The 25,808-nt window shown below is 50.1% G+C and overlaps 1 protein-coding gene across 3 annotated transcripts in view; it reads right to left on the bottom strand.

Moving 5' to 3' along the window:
- SFXN5 (sideroflexin 5) overlaps positions 1-25,808 on the bottom strand; it is a 130,436-nt gene that overhangs the window by 96,793 nt on the left and 7,835 nt on the right. For all 3 annotated transcript variants that reach the window (XM_075556954.1, XM_075556956.1, XM_075556955.1), the window contains exon 2: positions 15,671-15,739. In XM_075556954.1, the coding sequence (XP_075413069.1) occupies positions 15,671-15,739 (69 nt within the window). The remainder of the gene's footprint in view (positions 1-15,670; positions 15,740-25,808) is intronic.

Raw genomic sequence — 25,808 nt, 5'->3', positions numbered from 1 at the left:
AATGCTTTTGATTATTCTGCTGCAGAGGTACTTCTGAGGCAGACTAGCAAAAGAAATTCCATTTGGTCAGCTGCTGAATGACTGCCTTCCCCACCCCCCTCCCCCAATCTCAGAAAGTCCCGCTAGTGATTGAGTTTAGAATGTACTCTCATGTTCTCGAGATCAGAGCATTGTAATTAAGAATACTGTTCCCTTTGATGCTGTGGCCAGGAAGCAGGTTGTTATAGGCCATGCTGTACCCTGTAACGGAATAGTAACATTATTTTTGCTTTCAGCTTCCGTCCACACGTGCTTAAGTCCTAGACGAAGAATAAATGAGATGTTGTCTTTAAAGGTGGGCTGGAGTCCACGTGGGACTGCATTCAAAGAATCGCTTTTAGATCCTAGCAGTCTGGTTATAACCGGATGAAGACTCTTCTAAATTAGCAAGACATTTGAGTGGCTGTCATTTATTCGAACCCGCCACACTTCTTCCTCCAAGCCAGAATACTCCTTAGGAGCGAGGCTGGCGAGGCTTGGTGTCATGTACTTTGGACGTGCTCTCAGGAGAGGAGGCCCTTGGTAAGGTCCAGGGGCAGACGGACTGACGCAATGCGAGGGCTGGGGCTCGGACAGGAACGGCACAGCACCGGGTGTGCCTCCTTCTCTTGGACTCAGGGTCACTGTGAGCTGGAACTGACCCAGCAGCCCCTCCCAACAACAATGTGGGGGTGAGTGCAGTTCCAGACCGAGGGTCAAGGCCATCATCTGGAGTTCTCATACGCCTCTAGCTGACCTAGATTCTGTTAGGGTTTTGAATCCTTTCCCACAGTTTTCTCCCACTCTCTCTCGGACCTTCTGACGTGATCCTTCGCAGAGCACTTGGCGGGGGGGGGGGGGGGGGGGGTAGCTGAGGACCATTACCAACTTCTGGCCTCCTGGTTGTGGCCACTGATAGCTGAGCAGGCCATTCATAAAGGCTATTTTACATGAGAAAACAGATGTCCATGGTGCACCCCATAAAGCTCAGAATGCAGAGCTGTTGAACTGGAGAAGGTTTTGTTGTGTATACTTTTGCCACAATTAGAAGAATTACATGAATAACAATGAGTACAAAGAAGAAGAAAATCTAGACTCTAATGGGGTGATAATTGTACAACATTCTGGATAAGATTGAATGATTGAATTGGATGGCGTGTGGGTGAAGTGGTAATAAAACTGTTATAAAAGAATAAATGAATAAAAAGCTCTGGAGGAAGACTCAACACCCTGGCTACAAGTATTCCCTCCGGTGGAGAGAAAAGAGACCGTAATTGTCAGAAGAAAGTTTAATCTTTTTGTTTTTATAATTCTTCTCTTTTTAAGACTTTAATAAATCACTACAGCTCTTATAACAAATGTATCAAGCACATTTGTACATAGGTTGCCATCATCATTTCCAAACCATTTTCTTTCTACTGGAGCCCTTGGTAAGAAAGTTTAATCTTAATTGTAACACCGAAAGTGTATAAAAAGAGAATATATATTTGTAACACTTACATAATTTCTTTTAGACATTTTAGAAACAGGAATGGAGATTTGCACATGGAAACATGTCTGGCTACATCCCTGATGGGAGAGGGGTGAGAAATGCCAAAAGAACTGCAGGATTGCCTTTCCATTTTAAAAAAGAGGCGGCAACTAGAAGGCAACTAGAAGGCGGCAACTAGCAAGGTAGCAAATTCTATCTTCCAAAAATGGTTGCTTCAGTGCCTCCCACCCTCCCTGTTCTAGAACCTTCCCACACCTCCATCCAGAGTGAGGCACATGCCTTGATCCTGGGCAGGCCTTTGTGACCACCTCCACCAACCGAGGATGGCCGAAGTGACCTCAGTGTGACTTCAGTCTTCCACATGCCTTGCACCCCCACCTTGATCTTTTGAGATTCTCCTTCTGGGAGCCCAGCCACCAACCTGGAAGGGAGCCCAGGACCCGTGGGAAGGTAAACCGGGAGGCCCCTGGCCCACAGCTTCAGGGGAGCCAGCAGCAGCACCAGCTTGCCATCTGAAGTGACTTGCCCAGGCTCCAGTCGAGCTGCCCTCGCTGATGCCACCTGGATCAGAGGCCACCCACCGTCCCTCAGCCCTGTCCAAACGGAAGATCAGTGAGCGAGAGAGCCAACTGTGAATGTGTGAGAGTGATATAAATGAATGCTAGAGTAATAAACAGCTGCACACGGAATGCTGAATGAGAGGAACCGGACAGAAAGAGCGGATGTAAAGTTCAAGAGCATGCAGAATTAGCCCATGTTGGTGGTGGTCTTAGAGAGTTAGTCCCCTTTGGAGGAAGGCCCTGACTTGGAGAGGGCAAGCAGCAGCGGTCTGGAATAACAAATGTTGTCTTTCTCTGAGGGATAGTTACATGAAACAACCGTGTGTGAAAATGCCCCGAGTTACTCACTTCAGATTCTGTGTATGTTTTCTTATACGAATGTTGTACTGTAATGTTGTATTAGGGTAAGTCAAAAAGTATTGCTACAAACTTACTGACCTGCTTTAACAAACATCCTAAAAGGAGATGCTATTGTTTCCGAGCACGGCCTCCACCTAGCTCTCGACCCTCCGGAGGATGGCCTTCCCGTGTCTCTAACCCTTCCCCCAAAGGGTCCTGAGCTCTCCGACTGACACCATATCAAAATGGCAGGGTCGGCCTCCCGAGGGACTCAAGTCATGCTCCCTTCCAAAGTCCTTTGAGTTTGGGGAATTGCAGTGAAGTGAAATGACTTAGTATAGTTCTTCTATCCATCGTTTTTGTAACTCCCAACAAATGATTGGGTGAGACCATGCAAATTCAGTATATGAAACGCTAATAGATGGGATTGGTCAGTTTTGCCCTTCCACCGAGTCATTTCAGAAGCAGGGACAGTGAATCTCATGGTCAGCAAGAGAGAAGACTCAGGAGGGAAGTGCATTTGTGATCCTGTGTGGAGAAGTGATTGAGACCATGAGGCAGGCCTGCAGGGCAAGATACCCTGTGGGCAGTTTTCTGCACCAAAGGAGCTCTGTAATACTTGCTCTTGTAGGACAGAGGCCAAGGACTGAAAAGGGACATGTGTGCCGGCCTAGCTAAAAAGAGGTGTGGAGGACAAAAGACTTGTATCCTTACTGTGAAACCTGCTCACTTCCCTTTAAAAAGAAAAAAGGACACCTGGGAGCTCTGCACAGCCATTGCACCGACTATTGAACGTGGAAGAGAAGCAGAATGCCTGCGGAGGAAAGCCCGTCCTCAGAACAGGGGAGGAAGGGTAGAGGGTGGAGGCATGACTGACTTCTGCCTCCTACGCATCATCTTTGGGCAGATGGGGAGTAGGATTCCCCTCCCCCTTCCACAGCTGGAGGAGGTCAGATGTAGAACAGGCCATTTCCTCTGGAACATAGGAAGTGGGAATGGCAAGATCAGGGCTGTAGGGTGGAGAAGACAAGGCTTCCCAAGGGAATTCTTCTAAGCCATCTCGTAGAAATTCCCCTTGAAGAATAATCCGGTTTGATGTTGTGATGAAAAATATCCTTCTGTGCAAACTTCCTGCCCTTTTTCTCACCAGTACACTTTTCCGTTTTCTTAAAACTTCTTCCTAATAAGGCGCCATGATGATCCTGTGTCTATCACGAAAATCTATCAAGAATACCTCTTTGGAATCCAAGACAAAACTGTCACCATACCCCATTAGACCTCTGTTTGGAATCCAACTGACCCAGCTGATCCCCTCAGAAGTCAGTTGGTTTGTTTTTAAAATCATTTTATTGGGGGCTCTTACAGCTCTCTTAACATTCCATATATCCATTGTATGACGCATATTTGTACATATGTTACCATCATCATTTTCTAAACATGTGCTTTCTATTTGAGCCCTTGGGACTGTTACTTTTTTTTCTTTTTAATCATTTTATTGGGGGCTTGCACAACTCTTATCACAATACATACATACATACATAGATACATTATGTCAAGCACATTTGTACATTGTTGCCATCATCATTCTCAAAACATTTGCTTTCTATTTGAGCCCTTGGTATCAGCTCATGTTTTCCCCTCCCTCCCCGTTCCACCCACCCCCATGAACCCTTGATAATTCATAAATTATTATTATTTTGTCACTTCTTACACTGTCCAACATCTCCCTTCACCCACTTTTCTGTTGCCTGTCCTCCAGGGAGGGGGTTATATGTAGAGCTTTATAATTGGTTCTCCCTTTATCCCACCTTCCCTCCACCCTCCTAGTATCGCCACTCTCACCACTGGTCCTGAGAGGTTCATCTGTCCTGGATTCCCTCTTTTTCCAGTTCCTATCTGTACCACTGTACATCCTCTGGTCTAGCTGGACTTGTAAGGTAGAACTGGGATCATGATATAAGGGGTGGGGGGCAGAGGAAGCATTTAAGAACTAGAGGAAAATTATATGTTTCATTGTTGCTACACTGCACCCTGACTGGCTCGTCTGCTCCCTGAGATGGCCCATGATGGTAGAGATGTTTTTAAGTCCCAGGGAAGCACTACTTTTTTCTCCCTGAAAATGGGGCAGTGGCCCGGAGAAGTCTGGGTGCCTGGACTCTGAAGAAGGAAGGCAGCAGCCGCAGCACAGGTGGTCCTGAGCTGCATCGGGAGGGGAAGGATCAGCGACGGCCTGGTGGGTCCCAGCAGGAGTCACCCACCCAGACAAGTCAACCAGGCCACCCTCTAGTCCAGGGCGGTCCACAGCAGCACCGGCCGCAGGCCAGGGCCCAGGAAAAGGCAGCCAGGGGGCGCTCAGCAATCCCGGCCTTCCCTTGCTTTCCAATGTGTGCCTATTGCTCCGATTCCAGAGTCCCTTCTCGGAATCTCTTCCCAGAGTGCAGATCGCTCTGTGGGTTGTAAGTTGTGACGGTTGTAAGTCGTTCATGCTGTCCAGGGGAAACACCATGGATGCTTCTTTTGAAAAACAGAAAACCACAAAGTATCATGGCAACTCACCTGGAGCCACCACCCTGAGCTAATCCCTGGAAAGGGGAGGCTGTTTGCCCTTCCAGACCTCATCGTTGACGCTCGGCCTAACGAAACGGGCCGTGCAGATGGTTCGAACTTGCTAGTGGGCCCACAGGTCGCCCAGGAGCAATCCAATCCCGGAGCCCCGAGTTTAGTCACACCTGAGCTTTGCCACCCCCCACGCCACCACACACACATATCAAACACACTGAACGGCTCCTCGTTCCCCAGCAGCCCCTGCCCTGCCACGTGGGCCTCCTTCCCTCAGCCTCCGCAGGCCTGCACAATGACCGCCCCACTTCCCAGCTCTGAATGGTGAATAGCCGGTGTCCTCATTAGCCTGCTCACTCCAGGGAGTCTCCCCAGTTCCTATAACAACCTGGCCAGACTCCATCCCGCTTGACATGGTCATCAAAGGGTGCCAAGGGAAGGAGCCCCAAAGGGTCGGGCTCTAGATAAAGGCAGGCTTGGGAGAGGAGGGGGTCCAGAGCTCTTGAAGACAAGTTGGGAATCCAGGACTGAAGGAAGTGAGAATCTGTTCTTCCACCCTGGTGGGGAAACAGCAGCATGGCTGTGCCCACGGTGATCCCAGGTGACCCAGCAGAAGGGCCGCGGAGTTTTTCCAGGAAGCAAATCCTCCCGCTCTTTCTTCCACAGAGCCATGAGTTGAGTTCAAACCGCCAACCTTTAAGTTGGTAGTGCCACACAGGGACGCTCAGGCTGGCCCGGGAGCCTCCTCACTCTCAGCCAAAGCCCCCACTGTCATTAGCTGAGATGTGGGGCTCGGTCCATAGTTTCTAAGCAGCCTGTCTGCTGCGGGGAAGGACCTCCCAGCTTTAAACCCTCCTTTGACTCAGCTGTATTGTGAGGCTTGGCAGGAGGGCCTGGGTCCTGGGGGGGTAGGGAAAGCCTGGGGAGAGGGGGCAGGGAGGGTTGATGGCAGGGTGGACTCAGCAGGAAGTCTTTTCAACCAGGAACAAGCAGGCAGCAGCAGCCAGAATGCAAAGGACTCAGAGAAGAGGGGAACAGTCCAAGTTGCCACTTCCCAACCAAACGCCACCTCCTCCATCTGCTGCCGGCCTGCCAGACAGGGTACTGTGAGCGGGCCCTGAAGGCCCCTCTGGAAACACGTGCACCTGGGAGAGGTCTCCTAGGGGGGCAGAGGAGCCAGCAGAGGAGCAGGTCTACCCCTCCATGCTATCCCCAGGTGCCTGAGAGGAGGGGGCTAGACACAGAGGGGCGGTCTCCAAGTGCTAGTGTGGGGGCCGCAGAGCGCAGGACACCGGGGTGGCCAGGACGGAAGGGCACCTAAGGACGACAGTCTTCAGAAGCAAACTCATCTTGTCCAGAGGCAGATGGAAGGCCGTCACAGTCCATCCCCAACTAGATGCAGACCGTTTCTCTGTGTGGTTCACAGAAATGTCCTAGTGACTTATCTATTACTATTATTATTTTTAATCATTTTATTGGGGGCTCTTACGGCTCTCACAACAGCCCATCCATCCATTGTGTCAAGCACATTTGTACATATGTTGCCATCATCCTTTTTGAAATATTTTCTTTCTACTTGAGCCCTTGGTATCAGCTCCTCATTTTTTTCCTCCTTCCCTCCAGAACCCTTGATAATTTATAAATTATTATTATTTTCATATTGTACACTGACCACTGTCTCCCTTCACCCACTTTTCTTCTGTTCATCCTCCTGGGGGGAGGTTATACATTGATCATTGTGGTCATTTCCCCCTTTCTCCCCCCAACCTTCCCCCTACCCTCATGATATCACTACTGTTCCTGAGGGGTTTATCTGTCCTGGATTTCCCATGTTGCGAGCTGTACCAGTGTACATGCTCTGGTCTAGCTGGATTTGTAAGGAAGAATTGGGGTCATGATAGTGGGACGGGGAAGCATTAAAGAACTAGAGAATGTTTCATTGGTGCTATAGTGCACCCTGGCTTGCTCGTTCCTTCCTTGTGACCCTTCTGTGAGGGGTTGTCCAATTGTCTACAGATGGGCTTTGGGTCTCTTAAGAGGTGGGCACCATCAGCTTTCTTCATCACATTTTCTTATGCATCCATTCATGAGGTGAACATCACAGAATGCCAGGTTATTAGAACCAAGTGTTCTTGCCTTGATGGAGTACTTGAGTAGAGATTCAATGTCTGTCTGCTACCTTAATATTTAACACATAATATATGTACATAGATCTATGTCCCTATCATTATACATAAATATATTGCATATGTACATGCCTGTATAAATGTCCTCTACCTACTAGTTCTTTCTCTATTTCCTTTTACTTTCCTCTTGTGCCACTATCATGTTCAATCTTCATTCAGCTTTCAGTAATTCTTCTTAGCTACACTGCACTTGATCAAACCCCACCAAGCATTTTTCACCCTCCTTGCCATCGATTTTAGAACATTTGTTGTTCCCTTGTCCCTGGGTTTGTTGGCTCTCTCCAGCGATTTAAATAGACTTACACTATTCCCATTTATTATCATCAAATTTCATATGCCACGTCTGCGATGATAGTACTGTTAATTTCCCAAGGCTGAGACAGAGGCCTTGTGTTGAACAGCAACCCAAAGTTCTACACCCACCCCCACTGTGGTATTTACATAATCTGGTGTCAACTTCCAAAGGGGTGGAGTCTAGTCTGTCAATCAGGTCACAGCTTGATGACCTCATTTGGAGGAGCCATGGAGAAAAATAGCTCACTGGAGGCCAGAGATACACACACTCTCTGCTTCATATTCCTGATGACAAGATACATGGAGCTATGCTAGAGCCCTGGTGCTGGAGGAGCCACGTGGAGACCCACACCAGCACTAAGATACTTCCACCGTCACTGGATCCAAAGGACTTCCCACCCACTGGCCTGTGATCTTCCTGCATTTGGCATCATTGTATGTGCTGCATAAGTCTGAAATTATAGACTGGTAATAGATACATGGTCTAATATCAGACTTATGAACTTAATTCAGGACTGGGCTGGGATGTTTTCTTAATGTATAATTGCTCTTTGATATAAAGTTCTCTGTTACACACACATGAGACTCTATGAATTTGTTTCTCTAGTCAACCCAGACTAACACACCCACCTTCGGGCAAAATGAACCACTCACTCACCCTTCAGGTCCGGTCTGCAAGTTTCCACCTCCCAACCCTGCCACACCATTTCCAGGACACCTTTTATCCCCAACTAATATATCAGCATCCCTGGCTCCCTACTCCCACTGAGGCTCTCACCATTAGTAAAATCGCGTGCTTCCTCCATCCTGCGCTCTGCATATAATCGCTTTCAGATAACTACCCCATGCTAAGGTGTACTCACCTTGAGTTGTTATCAGCAATTTCATTCCAACTTGATTTCTACACCCTTCAGCATGAAATCTGTCACCTATTCATTCCCTTAGATAGTTCTTGAATTCAGAAGGCCAAACCCCTTTCATCTTCAGTCCATAGCTACAAGTAACTCACTCATACAAGGTCCACAGTTTGAAACCACCAGCCGCTCCTCCGGGGAAAGATGGGGCTTTCTATTCCCATACACTGTCAGTCTCAGAAACCCACAGCAGCAGGTCTGCCCTGTCCTCCAGGATCGCCACGAGTTGGCATTGAATCCACCGTGGTCAGTTTGGTTTGTTTTAATTTACATATACACACATCCCAAGGCCAACTGATTTTCAACACGGATGCCAAGTCCATTCAACAAGGAAAGAACAGTGTCCTGAAGACATTATGCGGGGACAGTACCTCTCCACACGCAAAAGAACGAAGCCGGGCCCACCCCGCGCAGCACATATGAAAACCAAGTCAAAATGGATGAACAACCGAAATATAATCGTTAAAACCACGCAACTCTAAGAACAGCGCACAGAGATAAAGCTTCCCTACCTGGTTTTTGACAATGGATTCTGAGATTCGACACCCAAAGCACCAGCAATGAAGGGAAAAACAACAGAGGGATTGGAGCTCCCCAACAACAACATGTCCATCGTCAAGACAGCAAAGAGAAAACTTAAAGAAGGAAAGAAAGTAGTTGGGATCCATGTGTCTGCTAAGGGTTTAATTTCTAAATTTTTTCACAATTCAACCACAAAAGAGACAAGCAACCCAATCTAAAAGTAGATCTAACCAACCAGCTCGGGCAGGGGCAGTCTCCCACGGGGACTCGCCTGGGTGGATCCTGGATGTAGAGGTCACAGAGTCAGAAGTCAGGCTCTGACTGCCTTGGGAGGTTCCTGGACCAATCTGTGTCTACCATGACGTGCAAGTCCCAATCATGACCCTGTTCCTGCTCCGGGAACATCACCTGTAACTGTGACGCATAGCTTGACTGTGAACAAGCCTTCCTTGACCTCCCAGGTCCTTTTAAAGTCCTGTATATTAGCAAATCCTTGGCCACCATTATGCCCTCATGCAAATTCATGGTCTCCATCATCTGCATAATAGGCCTTTGTCTTTGTCGCCTCCTTATATCGCTGAAGACTTTAATAAACGTTCTCTTAAAGATAAAAAGCAAGCCATGGGAGATTGGGTAGGAAGCTTAGGGGCAGTGAGTTCACATTCATAGGAGAAGATGGCCGCACAGCTCAACCCCAGTGACCGACAGCACTGGGTTGTATGCGTGCATGTAGAAAATGTTTGATTTTTGTATGTTTTGAGGCAACAACTAACATAATGACACATTTTTTAAAGGAGCAAAGGACTTGGCAAGCCATCTCTTCAAAGAGACACAAGGAAGATTCTCAACACCATCAGTCAGTCGTCGCTATGAAGGGCCCTCAAACTGACTAAGTCACAGTGGTCCGAGGCGACAGAGTAGAACTGCCCCACACGATGTTCTTGGCTGTAACCCTAGGGACACAGACCACCAGGCTTTCTTACACGGAATTACTGAGGGAGTTCAAACTACCACCTTTCCTTTTGCAGTCAACCTCGTCATGGCTGGAGCAACCAAGGGTCCTTTCTGTCAGTACCCAGGAAAAGTAAGCCCAACGGCACCAAGTGGACTCTGATTCATAGCAACCCTAATAGGGTTCCCAAGACTGTGCACCCTTCAGAGAGTAGCCTCTTCTTTCTCTCTAGGGGCGGCTGGTGAGTTTGAACCGCCAACCTTGTGATGAGAAGCCCAACTCTCTTCCCACAGCACTCCCCAAGTTCCTTAAATCAACACCGCAAATCAACATGCAAATCAACACCGCCGTGAGATGTCACTTCCCATCCACTCGGATGTCTCTTATCAGAAAAACAGAAAAACAGAAAAACCACAAATATGAGCACTGGCGGGGATATAAAAAGGCTGATGCCACCGTGAAAACAGCCTGGCAGTCCGTAAGACGGGCCTAGCAGCTGACTCAGCAACGCTACCCCTCGCCATCGGCACAACAGGGACTCAGGCAGATCTTTGGACACCAACGTTCCCCAAGCGTTCTTCACAATGGCCAGCAAGGTGGAAACAAAGCAGGCGTCCAGCAGCAGATGACCGAGTGAACAAAATATGGTGCACGCATACAAAGAAAGACCACTCAGCCTTAAAGAAATGACGTTTGATACATGCCACACATGCCTGGACCTTGAAAAGCTGCTGACTCAAACACGCTCCAGGAACAACGAGAAGCATGGTGCGGCCTGTGCATGGGAAGTATGCAGAACAGACAAGAGCAGAGAGACGGAAGTTCACGAAAGGCTCCTAGGGGCTGTGTAGAGAGCGAGAGAGATGGCGACTTATTGCTCCCAGAGTGCCGGGTTGGTGTGGCCGGCTGGTGAAGGCTGTCCCCTGTGGCAGATGTAATTAATGCCACTTAAAAATCGTTCCAGGGGCAAATGTTTTGTTATATACGTATTTTACCAAAACAGTTATCTTTTAAATGTGCAGATGTCAGCGAGTTCACCCTTTGCCCCTCAGAGAGCTTGATACAGTTCCACAGCCATGAGAAAGGCCAACTCTGTCCCTCAGGGCCTGCACACTCCTGCTGACCTGATGGCACACCCCGCCCTGGGGGAAAGAGGGAGACTCAGGCCCTTCAAGATCCCACCCCACCCCCACCCTAAACTGCTTCTGGAAGTGTTGTCAGGAACCAGGCCAACTTCCCTGACAACTCTCCAGAAATAGTGCTGGAGGGCATACTATTCCCCAGCGCAGGGGGCATGACCAAGGACCCGCTGCACCCCTCCCCCAGCCCAGTCCTCAGGGGGTGCTTCTTTCACTAACCTGACTGCTCCTCTTGGTTTCTTGCACCCCTGTCTCCTGTCCCCCCACTTTTCCCCTTCTCTCCTTTCAGAATAATTTAAAAAAAGCACAATTCTTGCCCCTCCCCCAGGCACAGCAATCTCCGCCCTCCTCTGAAAGCTTGTTCAAGGCATCCGGAGGACAAAGACAGCACTCTTCCCAGGAGGCATTACGGTGAATAAAATTTTCTCCACCTCATTACACATATAAGGGTTGGAATCTTTTTAAAGCTTGGTGGGTTATAAATTGCAAACAAATAGCTGCAAAACTTCCTCAAGATGAGTCTGTCTATTGAGTCGGCTACTGCCCTTCAGACCTCGATCACCGCATGGCTCAGCTGTCGAGAATCTTTCCAGCTCAGAACACTGCACCTTCCAGAGCTACCCCCACACCTGATCCAGCTCTCCTCAGGAGCAAACATCCCACATCTCTGGCTGGACAGCCACTCACCCCAGCAAAGGATTCTGGGAGAGAAACAGTGGCTTGTAGACATTGGCCATGGTCTGTGGCCTGAGCCCAGCAGACAGGAAAGTCTGGTCCTCCTAGTGTCACTCCAGCTCACAGGGCAGGCGCTCACGTATGAAACATTCCTCTCAGTGTGCTAGTCCGGGCAGACTAGAGAAACAAATCCAGGGAGACTCCTTTGTGTGCAATAGAGAAAGAACTTTATATCAAAGAGTAATTGTATATTAAAACATTCTAGGCCGGTTTAGATCAAGTCCGTATGTCTGATACCAGTCTATAAATTCCTCTTCAGACTCACACAGCACATGAAATGACACCGAATGCAGGAAGATCACAGGCCAGTGGGTGGGAAGTCTTGCGGATCCAGTGGCGGTGGAAGCATCTCAGCGCAGGCAGGGGTCTCCATGTGGCTCTTCCAGTTCCAGGGCTCTGGCTCCATCAGTGTAGCTTCATGTGGCTTGTCAACAGGAATGTGAAGCAGAAAGAGAGCGTGTCTGGCCTCCAGTGAGCTATTGATTTCCGTAGCACCTCCAAATGAGGTCATGAAGCTGCGACCTGATTGACAGGCTAGACTCCACCCCTTCCTCAAGTTGGCAGTAGATGACTGCCGCACGCAGCAACCCAGATCTCCCGTTGCTTTGATGAAGGTCGCTTTGCTGAGCGCCCTGCCTGGGCTAGAGCCGGCAGAGGTAAAGCCCACGCCTACTTGCTTTGGAGACACCACTCATGGCCCTTCCGGAGGTTTTAGGGACCAGGAGACCTTCTGGAGCTAGAACGCTTCTAAAGGGTGGCAACGGGTGCTGGAAATCGTCCCAAGAGCGATGGAGGGTAGAGGAGGCGAGAATCTTCTGGGGACGCCAATCAAAACTTCTTCTGAGAGGAGGGGGCATGTGAAAGTAGAAGAATCTTCTAACATTGCTGCCGTCTTGGTTATGTTCCAGAAAGAACTGTACTGGCTTTGACATATCCGGGAAGAGTAAAGAAAAGTCTAAGTGTTTTGTACGTACTAATACAGGACACCAACTCAAAATGGTTTCGTGACTGATACACAAGAACTTTAGGATCTTCAAAAAGGCCCATGTTGAAAAAGAAAGACATGGTCTAAGGAAAAGAGTGGTAACGTGGAAATGGCAGCAATTGAAAGGAGGGAGAGGCAGGTGGCTGCTCATCCCTCCCCAAAGCCACTGGCTGCTTGTGGCAATTCAGAGGAGCACCGAAATGCCTCCACCTCCCAAGCCTCCCCCATCAATCTCTCCGCCTGCCTCAGAGGCCACCTACCGTCAGCACCTGCAGGCTGAGTTAAGCACCGGTCTCTGCCCACTTCTAAATCAAGCAGGTGGCATTTGAACTACAATCGTACCTAGTTTTGCACAGTTCTGGAACTTTCTATTAAGATACATTACCTAGGCTAGATTACTCTCTCTAGTTTGATGTTCTTCTAAAATATTTACATAATCACATAGTAATGAATAACTCTTTTAGGAACTCCGGACAGGACCTAGAAGCCCAGTGTTTTGACCTTAGGAGGTGGTGGACCTAGCGGGGCAGATACGGCCAGACATTAAAACGCCTGCAGGCTAGAAATGAGGCTTCCTCTCTAGCCCTCTCCCAGCCTTCCTTAGGGTCTGCTGGGTGAGGGAGGTTCTGCCTGCCCCTCACGGGGTCCTCTTAGGCCCTACTCCCCCACCCCCCGACCCCTGGGCTACTTCCCACAGGCAGGGTTCAAATACAATATTGTGGCAGTTACATAATCGATTGTCAACTTGAGGCAGGGATGGAGTCTAGTCTGTCAATCAGGTCGCAGCTTGATTGCCTCATTTGGAGGCACAATGGAGATAAATAGCTCACCGGAGGCCAGATACTCTCTCTGCTTCACATTCCTGTTGACAGGCCACATGGAGCTACGCTGATGGAGCCAGAACCCTGGAGCTGGAGGAGCCAAGTGGAGACCCACACCAGGGCTGAGATGCTTACAACGCCACTGGATCCACAAGACTTCTCACCCACTGGCCTGTGATCTTCCTGCATTCAGCATCATTGCATGTGTTTCGTGAATCTGAAGAGGACTTTACAGATTGGTATTGGACATATAGGCTAATATCGGACTTATGGACTTGATCTGGACTGGGCTGGGATGTTTTCTTAATATACAATTACTCTTTATATAAACCTCTTTTCTCTTACACCTATGAGTGTCTATGAATTTATTTCTCTAGTCAACTCAGACTAACACAAATACTATATTAGCACAAAAAAAAAATAAGAACAGGGCAGTGTCTGCATTTCACATTACCGGACTGAATCCCTCTAGGACAGCGCCGGGCCTGAGAGCCCAGCAAGCCGTGTGCTTCCTCCCATCCTGGCTTCTCCCGTGGAGAGCTGATCACAGTGGGTCTGACGCAAGTCAATGCTCAACACCAAGAAGACGTGTAGTGAGGTCCTGCCCACTTGGAAAGCAGACTCCGAGGCTCAAGAACTTGCTCCAGGGTGTGTAGGGACCCAGGGCCTGAGTTCAGGCCTTGTGCTAGATAAGTGATCTTGAGTACCTTCAGCAACTCAAGTGACCTGACCACAAAAGCAGACTGGCTAAAAAAGGTTCTGGAGCCAAGCTTACCTGAGTTCATACCCTGGCTCCAACCCTTGCCAGCGGTGTGACCACGTGCATGAAAGTTAACTTCTGTCTGTTTCCTCATCTGCAAAATGGAACTTACAATAACATCTGCCTCGTAGGGTTGCTTAGACTGAATCCGATCAGCTAATGCTTGAGAAGTGCTTACCGTACTGCCAGGCTCGCAGCACGTACTTCATAAATATTTGCTGGATTATGTTTGCACGCATTCCCATACACATCTGTAAATGCATATATAACTCCTATCAGACCCACTTCTTAGAATGACGAGAATAACAACTAAATAAACAGACACTGTCACGTGTTGGTGAGGCTGTGGAGCCACAGGAGCGCTCACACGTGGCTCACGGGGATGTAACGTGACCCGGGCTATCTAGACAAGAGTGTTTGTCGTTTCCTATCAACACACACTTAACCGTGAGCCAGCTATCCCATTCCCAGTTAATTATGCAAGAAAATAAAAACATACACACACGCAAAGAACGTTCATAGCAGTTTTATTCCTAATTGCCCACAACTGGAAATAGGGTGTTCGCATCAAGAGGTGAATGGATAAGCAAATCCAGTGGATTTTCTATTCCATGGAATACAGCGATAAAAATGAACGAATTACTAATACACACAAAACACAGACGCAGCTCCAAAGCTTTATGTAAAAGGAAAGCAGCCAGGCACGAAAGCTACAGATCGTAAGATTACATTTATATGACATTTCAGAGCAGCAAAAATATCGACAGAAAGCACCTCAGTGGTTCGCAGAGGCTGAGGCGGGAGGAAATCGGCTATGTACTAAGGGGCATGAGGAAGCTCTTCAGGGTGGATATATAAATGAATACAGTCGTCAAAACTCAGAACTACAACCTAAAAAAGGTAAGTTGTACCTTAATAAGCTGCCATTTAAAGTCATTAAATGATATTCGGAGCCTATGAGACAGGAAGCTGGGCAGAGAAGATAGATAAATGATTATGTTTTGTTCCATTTAAACACACTTGCATCATATCAACTTATATAATGAGTGTATAATCCATGGACTTGGTAAGAGTTCCGGTAACGTTTTATATAATAATAATTATTATTATACCTAATCTTGAAAGAGCATTGTGAGACCCAAATGAAATGATAAAACATATATACAGGATGCATCACAGTGTACGAACTCAATTACATGTATGTACATGTATGTTTATGTATGTGTATGTATATGCATATGAACATGTATAGATTATTTTCCTCTCCTCTGCCTTCAACACCCTTCTCGTTTTCACCCTCACATCCCTACTCCTTTGGATGACCTATAGATCTTCTCAAAGTAACAAGGCACAAGGGCCACGGCGCCCCACTGAGAGTGACCCCAATGACTTACCTCGGTGACAAAGAGTGTCCGCGGGTCAATGATATCCAAGAAGTGCCTGAAGCGGCCGTAGAAGGAAGTCTGCAGGAGGGTGGAGAGGAGAACAGATTAGTTGCCGCACACAGGGAACCCCACCCAGCAGCTCACCCTTCAGTGTGGATCCAGAACCCCCAGACTCCACCAAGCCCTCCCTGCTTGGGGGCCAGGGGGCAGCTTCTTAAAGCCTACTTGGAAAGAGACCACGAAGACCTGCACTTGCTGACCATCTCAACGCCTCTCAAAGTGCTCAGGTGTTCTCCCTCCTCCTCTCCCAACACCCCGAGCTCCAAGCTCTCTAGAAGCTTCCAGGCACACTGAGCATGTGCGGGCTGGAGGTGAGGCTTCCTCTCTAGCCTTCTCCCAGCCTTCCCTAGGGTCCGCTGGGTGAGAGAAGGTCCTGCCTGCCCCTCACAGGGTCCTCTCCTAGGCCCAGCTCAGCCCCCCCCACCCACCCAGTGGGGTGCTTCCCCCAGGCAGGGTTCGACTATGACAGCCCCCAGGCCCTCTTTCACCCAGAAAGCCCTGGCAGTGCCAGTGCGGGAGAGGGCCCGCAGCCCTCAGCCTTGCTCAGCACAGCTCTTGGAACAGGAGGGCTTTGTGCTCAACGGGCCCCAGGCAAGGGAGCCCCAAGAAAGGAAACCAAGCAACCACCACTGGGCCTTCTGCCCTGGGGCAAAGCCAGGGAGACAAAGCCGACCCACAGAGGGGAGAGGGTGCCAAGTCAGGGGTGGGGCTCCTGACTCCTCCTGGGAGCCCTGCAGCGCTCCCGGCACCATCCTCTTCACCACGGTGGAAACAGATGCCTCCCCCTGCCCCCAGCCCCCACCTCGGCTTGCTCACTAGGCCAACAGACCTGGCAACTGACCTCTATTCTTTCCCATCCCAACACAGGCTCTGTGACAGGTCCAGGTCACCTCCACGTCCCCACCCAGCCTCCTTCTCTGAACTCTCCCTGGAAGCGCTCACAGGCTGCCCCCTCCCCGCCCGGTACTTCCCCACCCAGGTGCTGCCTTTCACAGGCTGCAGCACCCTTCCTGATGAAAACTGTCACTTCTCCAAGCGTGTGGGACGCACAGGACCTAAGCCACGTCCTCGCTGAAGACAGACAGCCACGACGCTCACGTTGGTGGCCTGGCCAGTTTTCACCTCCAGGAACCAGTGGAAGGAAACCGTCGGAGACGCCCCTCGAGGTCCGGCCACAGTGGCTCACAGCTGCTTTACTTATAAGGGTGGTTATGTACCGAGGGCTCATGCCGACCACTCAGCGCCACACAGCCATTAAAGCCATGCTTTCACTTACGGTCTGAAAGCAGAGGAACATGGGTGATATTGTGGTTGTGTGTTGGGCCGCGGCAATCCCGACGGTTGGCAGTTCAAAACCACCTGCTGGTCCAGGGAGAAAGAATGGGCTTTCTACTCCCATAAATAGTCCCAGAAGCCCACATGGGGTCTCAGTGAGTCAGCCTTGACTGGATGGCAGTGAGGGAGTGGTCTGAAAGAGGGCGAAGAACTCCCAAGCCGGTGGCCTTTAGAGACCCAGCTGAACCTGCCTGGGGTTCAACTCTGAGTCACCCGGCAGATAAGCCTCTAGCGTGAAAACCGCCACAGGAAGGAACGTTCTTCTCTTCAGAACCATCTCAGAAGCATCTTCAGAAGCATCTGTCCCAAAAAAAGCAGCTGGGAGGACAGGAGGGGCGGGCGGGGCAGGAGGATTTGCAGGGAACGCAGGGAGGAAGGGGAAGGTGCTGTTCTATTGAAGGAGAGCAGCCAGGGTTTCAAAGCCAAATGGGTCTCAAATGTTCCCTGGAGAACGAATTTGCTCTGTAACATGTCACCCAAACTACAAAAACATAAAATAAAATCATGCTTTTGGACATTTATGACATGGAGTGGGGGGGGGCAGAAATGCTTATGGTTTGGGGGAGGGGGGTTGGAAATCCAAGTTAGCAGTATGATTCCAACTTATTAGGCCAAGAGATCAAATGGCATCTAGATCCTGGTCTCGTAGTACAACACCCTCAGCCCGCCAAAAAGGAGCCAGGGCTCCTTGGAGAAAAGACTGGGTCCAGGGCTGGACCAGGGAAGGTTCATGGTGAGACTGGTACTTCTTGTTGTATCAAAGTAGCGACTCACTGCCATCTACTTGCTAACAGCTTACGGAACTGCGCGCAGGGTCTCCGAGACTGAGTCTTTTCAAAAGCAGACAGTCTCATCCTGTGGAGCCGCTGGCTGGGTTTGAATCTCCCATCTTGGGAGCTTGCACCTAGCTAGCAGCTGGACACATAACCCACAGCACCACAAAGGGCCCCTTATGAAAGAGTGACATACCCCCAAATGATGGAGAGATGTTGAAAGGACACAGGGGCCAGCTTGAAGGGATTCTCACGGCCGAGTCTAGGAAGATCTGAGCATGCAAATGATTAAGCACAGCGACTGACTAAAGCCCATGAATCAAACAGGAATCCATACGTCCATATTGATGACAAAAAGACAAATGAACAAACAATGGGGGAGGAAGCGCTCGCCCTTGCAGGAGAAGGTGCCCTGAGAAGTATGGAGAGAGAGTCCATAAATGGCCATCATATAAAAAGTTCAATGTCAGCTGAGACCCAATGTGGGAGCTAGCCCTCAAGGCATTTGCAGGCTCTTATCTTGCCCCCACCCCCACGCACCGGTGTGTATTAGGTCCAAGGAGGGGAGAGACTGAGTGTACAATGGGGAAACAGGGCAGTCCATCGGCAGAGGGGTCCACGTGAGCCTCACCGTGTGAAGCCCTGAGCAGCTCACACCACCCTCCCTGTGCACGGTATTTCGACGGCACTGAATCGAATCGCCAGGAAACCTCAGGCAAGCCCAGAGAGAGGCACATCCTTCTCTGCATGTACCAGCCTCACGAAGAGGAAGGCAGGCTGAGGGGGCACAAGGAGACCATAGACGGCACCACCGAGAGCCTCGGGGGTTCTACCGGGTCAGAGCTGGACTGCTAACTGCAAGGGGGTCTGTGGTTTAAACCCCCAGCCGCTCCCCAGAAGAAAGATGAGGCTGTCGCTCCGGGAAAGATCAGCAGCCTTGGAGCCGCGATGCAGGGTGCGTATGAGTTGGAATGGGCCCGGGGTCCGTGCAAGAAAGACAACTAAAAGCAACAGGAGATGGGAACCTGGACCAGAGGGAGAACATGCCTTGCTGGGACAATTGACAAAACTGGGGCTTGGGCCCTAGATATTAGTTAAAAGAACTGATTTGCCTGAACGTAACCCATGGATACAGTGTTTACGTGGGAGAATGCCCCTATTCTTACAAAATCTAAATGGATGAATTAAAGATAAGAAGGCACGGATTAATATAACCTACTCTCAAATGGCTAGGCAAAAACAGCATGAAGACACGCAGGCCAATCATAAAATGTGGACCTGCAGCTTGGCGTTGTTAGGCGCCGGCGAGCCTGTTCCGACCCACAGCGACCCACTGCACCACCGAAGGACGCACTGCCCGGTCCTGCGCCAGCTCCTCCTCCTCATGGTTGAGCCATTGTTGCAGTCGCTGTGTCGCTCCATCTCCTCGATGGCCTTCCTCGTTTCCCTGGCCCTCCAGCTTGCCAGGCTTGGGGTTCTTTTCCAGGAAATGCAGATACAGGACCCATTTCAACTCAGCCACCCCATTATCTATTGACAGGCAGGCAGAGATGTCCTGCATGCATCATGGCTACGTGCCGTGTTGCCGGACCGCCTTGTTACCCGGTAGACAAGAACACCAGTAAGGGAAATATAACAAAAGCTCTGCATTGGGGAATCTAGACATCCGGTCAGTGGAAGTCTTTCTATTATTCCCGTAGCTTCTTCGATGTCAGACTGAAACAGTTTCAGAGCCAAAAAGGTTTAAAAGTTTCTATTTTAAGGGAAGCTCACTGGGAATGCATTAAAATGCTAATAGACTGTCTCTGGGTAATGGGGCTATGGACAATTTTTATTTCTAATTGTAATCCCTGAACATAAATTGCTTTGGAAAATGAACATCCCATGCAATACACAGGAGTGACTTCCGTTTTTTAAAATGTATTTTAAGTAAAATACAAGCCGGTCTGTAACATGAGCATTAGCCCCTGAAGCACTAACGTGGATGGTCAAACATTTCTCTCTACCCTGTTGGCCCCTGGCCTAGTGTACACCCCTAGCAGGAGCTGCACAAAAACACCAGCCGGGAGAATGAGTGACTGGGTGGATGAGCAGCCAGTGGGCCTTGAGGTGTCTTGGAGCGAGTGGAACTCAGGCTGGGCTTTGAAGGGTGAGGTGGATCTGAAGCATGCCCATTGGCACAGTCCAGGGAGGGTGCAGGAAATGCATGAAGAGGGGCAGAGGTGAGGGCCTGAGTGGAGAAGGGGGTTCAGTGGGACCTTCCCTGATTTCCTCTGCAGGTTGGCTCATTCTTGTGCCAGCCCTCTTCAGTCCTCGTGTGTCACTCTCGGCCGCTGCCACAGTCCCGGTGAAAGCATACGGCTCCACAGATATCTAAAAGCCCTCCAGGGCTGGGCTCCAGCAACCTCACAAGGCACAAGCCCCCAGACTCCACCAGGCGAGACCAACAAGTAAACAACCACAAAACACAGTGGGTGAGCGGTGCTTAAATGAGGCGTCACTAAGCACAGCGGGGGCATGCAGATTATTTCTTCCTGAAGTGAGTTGAGGAGGCTTCACTGAGGGAAGAAGAGGAGATGGTCAGGGGCATGGATGAGCTGACCACACCAAGAAGGCTATCACCAGGAAGAGCTTGAACACAGGAATGCTGGGATGTGAAACAGCACTAGGACACCCCCTCTCCCAACCCAGGTCTATGCATTCAGCCATCAAATTGCTACTGAGGACCTACCATGCGCCCTGCACTGCACTACATCCTGGGGGCACACAAGGCTGACTGACTACGAAGATTGAAAAAGCACAATCATGGATAATGTAAACTTTCTGGTTAGATGCGAACGTTCTTTGCCCAGGCTAAAGAAAGCCCGCTGATTTAGCAGCGAGCAAGATAAAAGCTCCATGTTGGTCTAGTGCAGTTTGCGATGGTTAGAGGACCTTCCGGGTGTCCCTTACAGGCCTTAGATTCAGGAAAGGGCTTTTGAGATGGAGATGGTATTTGCTGGAGTCAAGGTCACTGAGGCCACACACCAGAGGAAGCAGGTGTGCCCCCCCCCCCCCAAACAACTGACTGAAGGTGCGGTCAAGATTCAAGGGAGCCAGGCTGCGGTCAGAGGACAACACAGGTCTGAAGTTAGAGGCCAAGTCTGGTGGAAAGCTAAGATAAATGTGTTGTGCACAATGTACCCACGAGCCCCTACGTCTCTGAGGCGTGGCTTAGAATAACCAGGCAAGAGTTGGTGTTTGGTTCCCACTAAGATTTTACGCAGCAACGTTTCTAGCAATCTGTGATTTCCGAAATGTCTGCAATTTGTCAGTGCTCAGAAAGAGTGACCACTGGCAGAAGGGACTGTTATAGGGCATGTAGAGCCCCGGCAGGGCCTGGGAGAGAGGGGGTGTCTCCGCGGCTGACTTCATCTGCTCCCTCCTCCCAGCCTGATAAACGGCAGTCTGCAAGTTTCAACTGTATCTCGTTGGGTTTTCCCTCCAAAATTCTACATCACCCCCACCACCCCGTCTTTGCCTACAGCAGAAATGTCTGTGGACTTTGACCTCCCCTCTTTCTTAACTGGAAGAACAAGTCAGTCAGGGATTCCATCTCGTTCCCTTTGCTAGAAGGGTGAGTCAGCTAATTCTCTGCAGGCCTGCAGCAGGGAGCTGCCTGCCCATCTCTACCTGCACCGCTGGGTCTCAGGCCAGGCTCCTTCTTCCTCCTCCTCCTCCTCCTCCTCCTCCTCTTCCTCCTCCTCCTCCTCCTCCTCCTCCTCCTCCTCCTCCGCCTGCCCGTCCCTGGGGGAGAGAGGCCTGCAGTCGCCAGGCCTCTAAGCTGCTGCTCTTTTGGACTAGAAATAAGGGAACACACTGAAGCTACAGGCAGGAGGTAGAAAGGCGCAGGAGCCTGGTCACATACAGCTAGCTCTAGCTGCGCACCAGAAGCACTTCTGCCCAGGCCAGTAGCTCCCGTGGCCTCCAGGCATCAGGGAGGTGGCAGGTTGGCTGGTATGGCTTAGGAGGTGTTGCCCCACTTCCCCAACACAGACCAGCCCTAATATGCAACAAACCTCTAAGCTGCAATGCACTTGGATTTCGGAACTTTGGCCAACAGCATGAGAAGCTTCCTCACAGCCCACACAAACCTCTCAACCTTGAAGGACCGAGCGTCTTCCTGCCCTGCCAGCACCCCCGGGGGAAGCTCTGCACAACACCGCCCCCGCGGCAGCCTCTCCGGACCCCAGCGCCCACAAAACAGTTCCGGCCATGGGAGCAGACAGAGCAAGGACGTTTTTGCTGTTTTGTTTTGTTTTTTCAATCTTCTTTCTGGATAGATGGAGGCTCCAATGTTTGTTTTGTTCTGGGGGCCTCTCAGATGGAGGAGGACTTAAGAGCCAGGTCAGGAGAGGCAAGGACAAGGGGGAAGAGAGGAAGCAAAGTCAGGGCGGAGAGCTTCCTCCACCCCCTGGCCCGGGGCTGTCTGGTCCTTCTCCCCTTGCTAGCCAGATGGCGTCGGGGCTGAAAGCGTGGCTGTGGGTTTCCAGGTCTCCAGAGGCATGTTCACCGACACCACTGAGATGTCACGGCTCCCTTTAGAATGTGGACATGCTGCAAGACAGTACACACGTGGGGGAGGAAAAGGGTGGAGGAGGGCCAACGGCTTCCAAACCGCCAAAGAGGTGGATTAGCCGACACTGCTGTTACTGACTTTGTGGGATCCGGATGCCAACAACCTGTTTTTAAAATATGCCACAATGAGGGCATGGCGAATAACACACGTCTTCTCTGACATTAACGGTGATTTCAGGTGAGCTTGCGGTTTTGTAGTTAGATAAAGACTAGCATTTAAAAAGCACCAACATGATATGATGGAGGGGCAGCAGCATCTCGGGGGCATCCTCGCCTCCCCATGAGAGAAACACCAGACAACCCCATGGCGAGGGGCCCAGCTGACTGCCACGCCTCCAAACCCCCCAGGTCAGCAAAAAGAGTGGAGCAGGAGACCCAGGGAGGGAACGCAGGGTGAGATCCTGCATGTGATCCTGGGACAGAAAGAGGAGATTAGTGTGAAATCCAACCCCTTGTGTCGGGTCAAATCTAGGGAAATCCAATCAGGTCTAGAGTTGACCGATGATTGGTTTCTTAGTTTGCACAAATGTACCACGGTAACGTGAGAATGAGGTGAGGGTTACACAGTGCTGTTTTTGTAACTTATCCAAAATCTAACATTATCCTAAGATCTAAACATTTCTTTAAAAATGCTTTGTCAGTGGTTTGTTTTTGTTGTTTTGTTGTCTGGTTGTATACTGTTGCTTTGTTTTCCTCTGTCTAGTTTTCGTGCATGTTAGTGACTCCACAGGTCTGTCTGAATAGGACAGGCTAGATGAACTATCTGGAGGAAAAACAACGGGACCGACAGTTCTGGGGGGACTTGGGGTGGGGGGGTAAGGGGGTTAAGGAAGTGGTGTTAACAAATCCAGGGACAAGGGAAAAACATGGGACCCCAAATGGTAGAGAAGGGGGAGTGGCAGGCCTGGTGGGAAATGATCAAGGGTAAGGTTGCTTAGAGAAGAGGTATACTCTAGCCCAGGTGGCGATGAAGCATGGTAGTAGGGCAGGAGGAAAGTCAAGGGAGATGGAGGAAAGAGCTAGGAGTCAAAGGGCATTCATGGAGGTCTAGACAAAGACATGTACATGCAAATATATATAGGAGGATGGGGAAACAGATCTATGTGTCTATATTTATAGGTCAAGTATTAAGGTGGCGGAAGGACCTTGGGCCTCTACTCAAACACTCCCTCAATGCATGAATACCATCTTTTATTAAATTGGAACTCTATGATGCTCACTCTCCCGACACAACGGCTGGAGCCAAAGTGGGTGAACAAGTAAATGTGGTGAAGAAAGCTGATGGTGCCCGGCTATCAAAAGAGATAGTGACTGGGGTCTTAAAGGCTTGAAGATAAACAAGCGGCCATCTAGCTCAGAAGCAACAAAGTCCACATGGAAGAACACACCAGCCTGTGTGATCGAGTGGTCCCAAAGGGATCAGTTACCAGGCATCAAAGAACAAAAAATCATATCATTGACTGCACACCTCCATGATAGGATCGCTGAAGACAAATGGGTGCATAAGCAAATGTGGTGAAGAAAGCTGATGGTGCCCGGCTATCAAAAGAGATAGTGTCTGGGGTCTTAAAGGCTTGAAGGTGAACAAGCGGCCATCTAGCTCAGAAGCAAATAAGCCCACATGGAAGAAGCACACTGGCCAGTGCGATCACAAGGTGCCCAAGGGACCAGGTATAAGGCATCATGCAAAAAAAAAAAGATATGTGTGTGTATGTATGTGTATATATGTATATATATGTATATATATATCATATTAAATGAACGGGGAAGTGCAGAGTGGAGACCCAAGGCCCAAGTGTCGACCAATGGAGATCCCCTCATAGAGGGGTTTAGGAGAGGAGATGGGTTAATTAGGGTGTGAGGTAGTATCGATGAAGAACACAGCTTTCCCCCAGATCCTGGATGCTTCCTCCCCCCAACTACCATGATCCGAATTCTACCTTGCAGGGCTGGATAGGACAGAGGTTGTACACTGGTGCATATGAGGGTTGGAGGTACAGGGAATCCAGGGTGGATGATACCTTCAGGACCAAGGGTGTGAGGGAGGATGCTGGGAGAGTGGAGGGTGAGTGGGTTGGAAAGGGGGAACTGATTACAAGGATCCACATGTGACCTCTTCCCTGGGAGAGGGACAGCAGAGAAGGGGGGAAGGGAGACTCCGGATAGGGCAAGATATGACAAAATAACGATGTATAAATTACCAAGGGCATATGAGGGAGGGGGGAATGGGGAGGGAGGGGGAAAAAAAAGAGGACCTGATGCAAGGGGCTTAAGTGGAGAGCAAATGCCTTGAGAATGATTGGGGCAGGGAATGTATGGATGTGCTTTATACAATTGATGTATGTATATGTATGGATTGTGGTAAGAGTTGTATGAGTCCCTAATAAAATGTAAAAGAAGAAAAGAGAAAAAAATGATTAGGGCAAAGACTGTACAGATGTGCTTTATACAATTGATGTATGTATATGTATGAACTGTGAAAAGAATTGTATCAGCCCCAATAAATTGTCAAAATAAATAAATAAATAAATAAATAAAGAGAGTTCCGGCAGAGAGCGCAGAGGCGAGCAGAGTGTGGCGAGAAGCCCCGGGCCCTTTCGGGGGCCCCGGGGCCCTTTCGGGCCCTTCGGGCCCTCCAAGCCCAATAAGCCTAGCGGTCTGGGGCCGGTGGGTAAACTGGGGTCCAGCTGTAGCCCTCGCTGTGCGGAAACCAGAGCCCTCGTCACGGCTACAGATAGGTTTGGCCTTGAGGGAGGGGCGAGCCCTCCACCCGCCGGGACCTGATGGCGGCGATCTCGGAGCCTGCACTCCGCTGACCATCGGTCTCCCGACCCAGCCCTGCCGGCCGGCAGCGAAGCCCCCACCAAGTCGCCGAGAGGACGTGGCGCCTTCGCGTGGCGGGTGTGGCAGAACGAGAATGGCGGCCAGGGCCTTTAGGGACCTCGCGGGCCCGAGTGGGTACAAGATAAGGCACTTCCGAAGACCGGAGTTCGTGAAGCCAGGACCCGCGGTGACGTCTCGTCTTGGACTCGATGGCGCCTCGTCCGGGGATAAAGGCCTAATGGGCCCGGAAGGGGAGGGTATGGTTTATATCTCCACAGGGAAAGTGGGACCAGACTTCAACCCAGTGTCGCAAGGTGTGAATGCAATATCCCGGCGTGGAGGACGGAACCGGTGGAGAGGTCTGGGAGGCTGGCCCCAGCACCATAAATTAAGTGGATTCCTGCCCCTCCCCCGAAAAGAACTTGTTCCAAAGGACGACATTGACCCTGCAGCTATGGGAGATGGACATATTTGATCAGAGCACACGGGAGCAGATGAAGGGGCAGGAGGAGAGAGTGGAGCACAGCCTGGCCCACCAG

This window comes from Tenrec ecaudatus, chromosome 8, assembly GCF_050624435.1.
Source record: "Tenrec ecaudatus isolate mTenEca1 chromosome 8, mTenEca1.hap1, whole genome shotgun sequence".
Classification (NCBI taxonomy): domain Eukaryota; kingdom Metazoa; phylum Chordata; class Mammalia; order Afrosoricida; family Tenrecidae; genus Tenrec; species Tenrec ecaudatus.
Note: the sequence above shows the minus strand (reverse complement) of the source record. Positions and strands in the feature narration are given on the sequence as shown.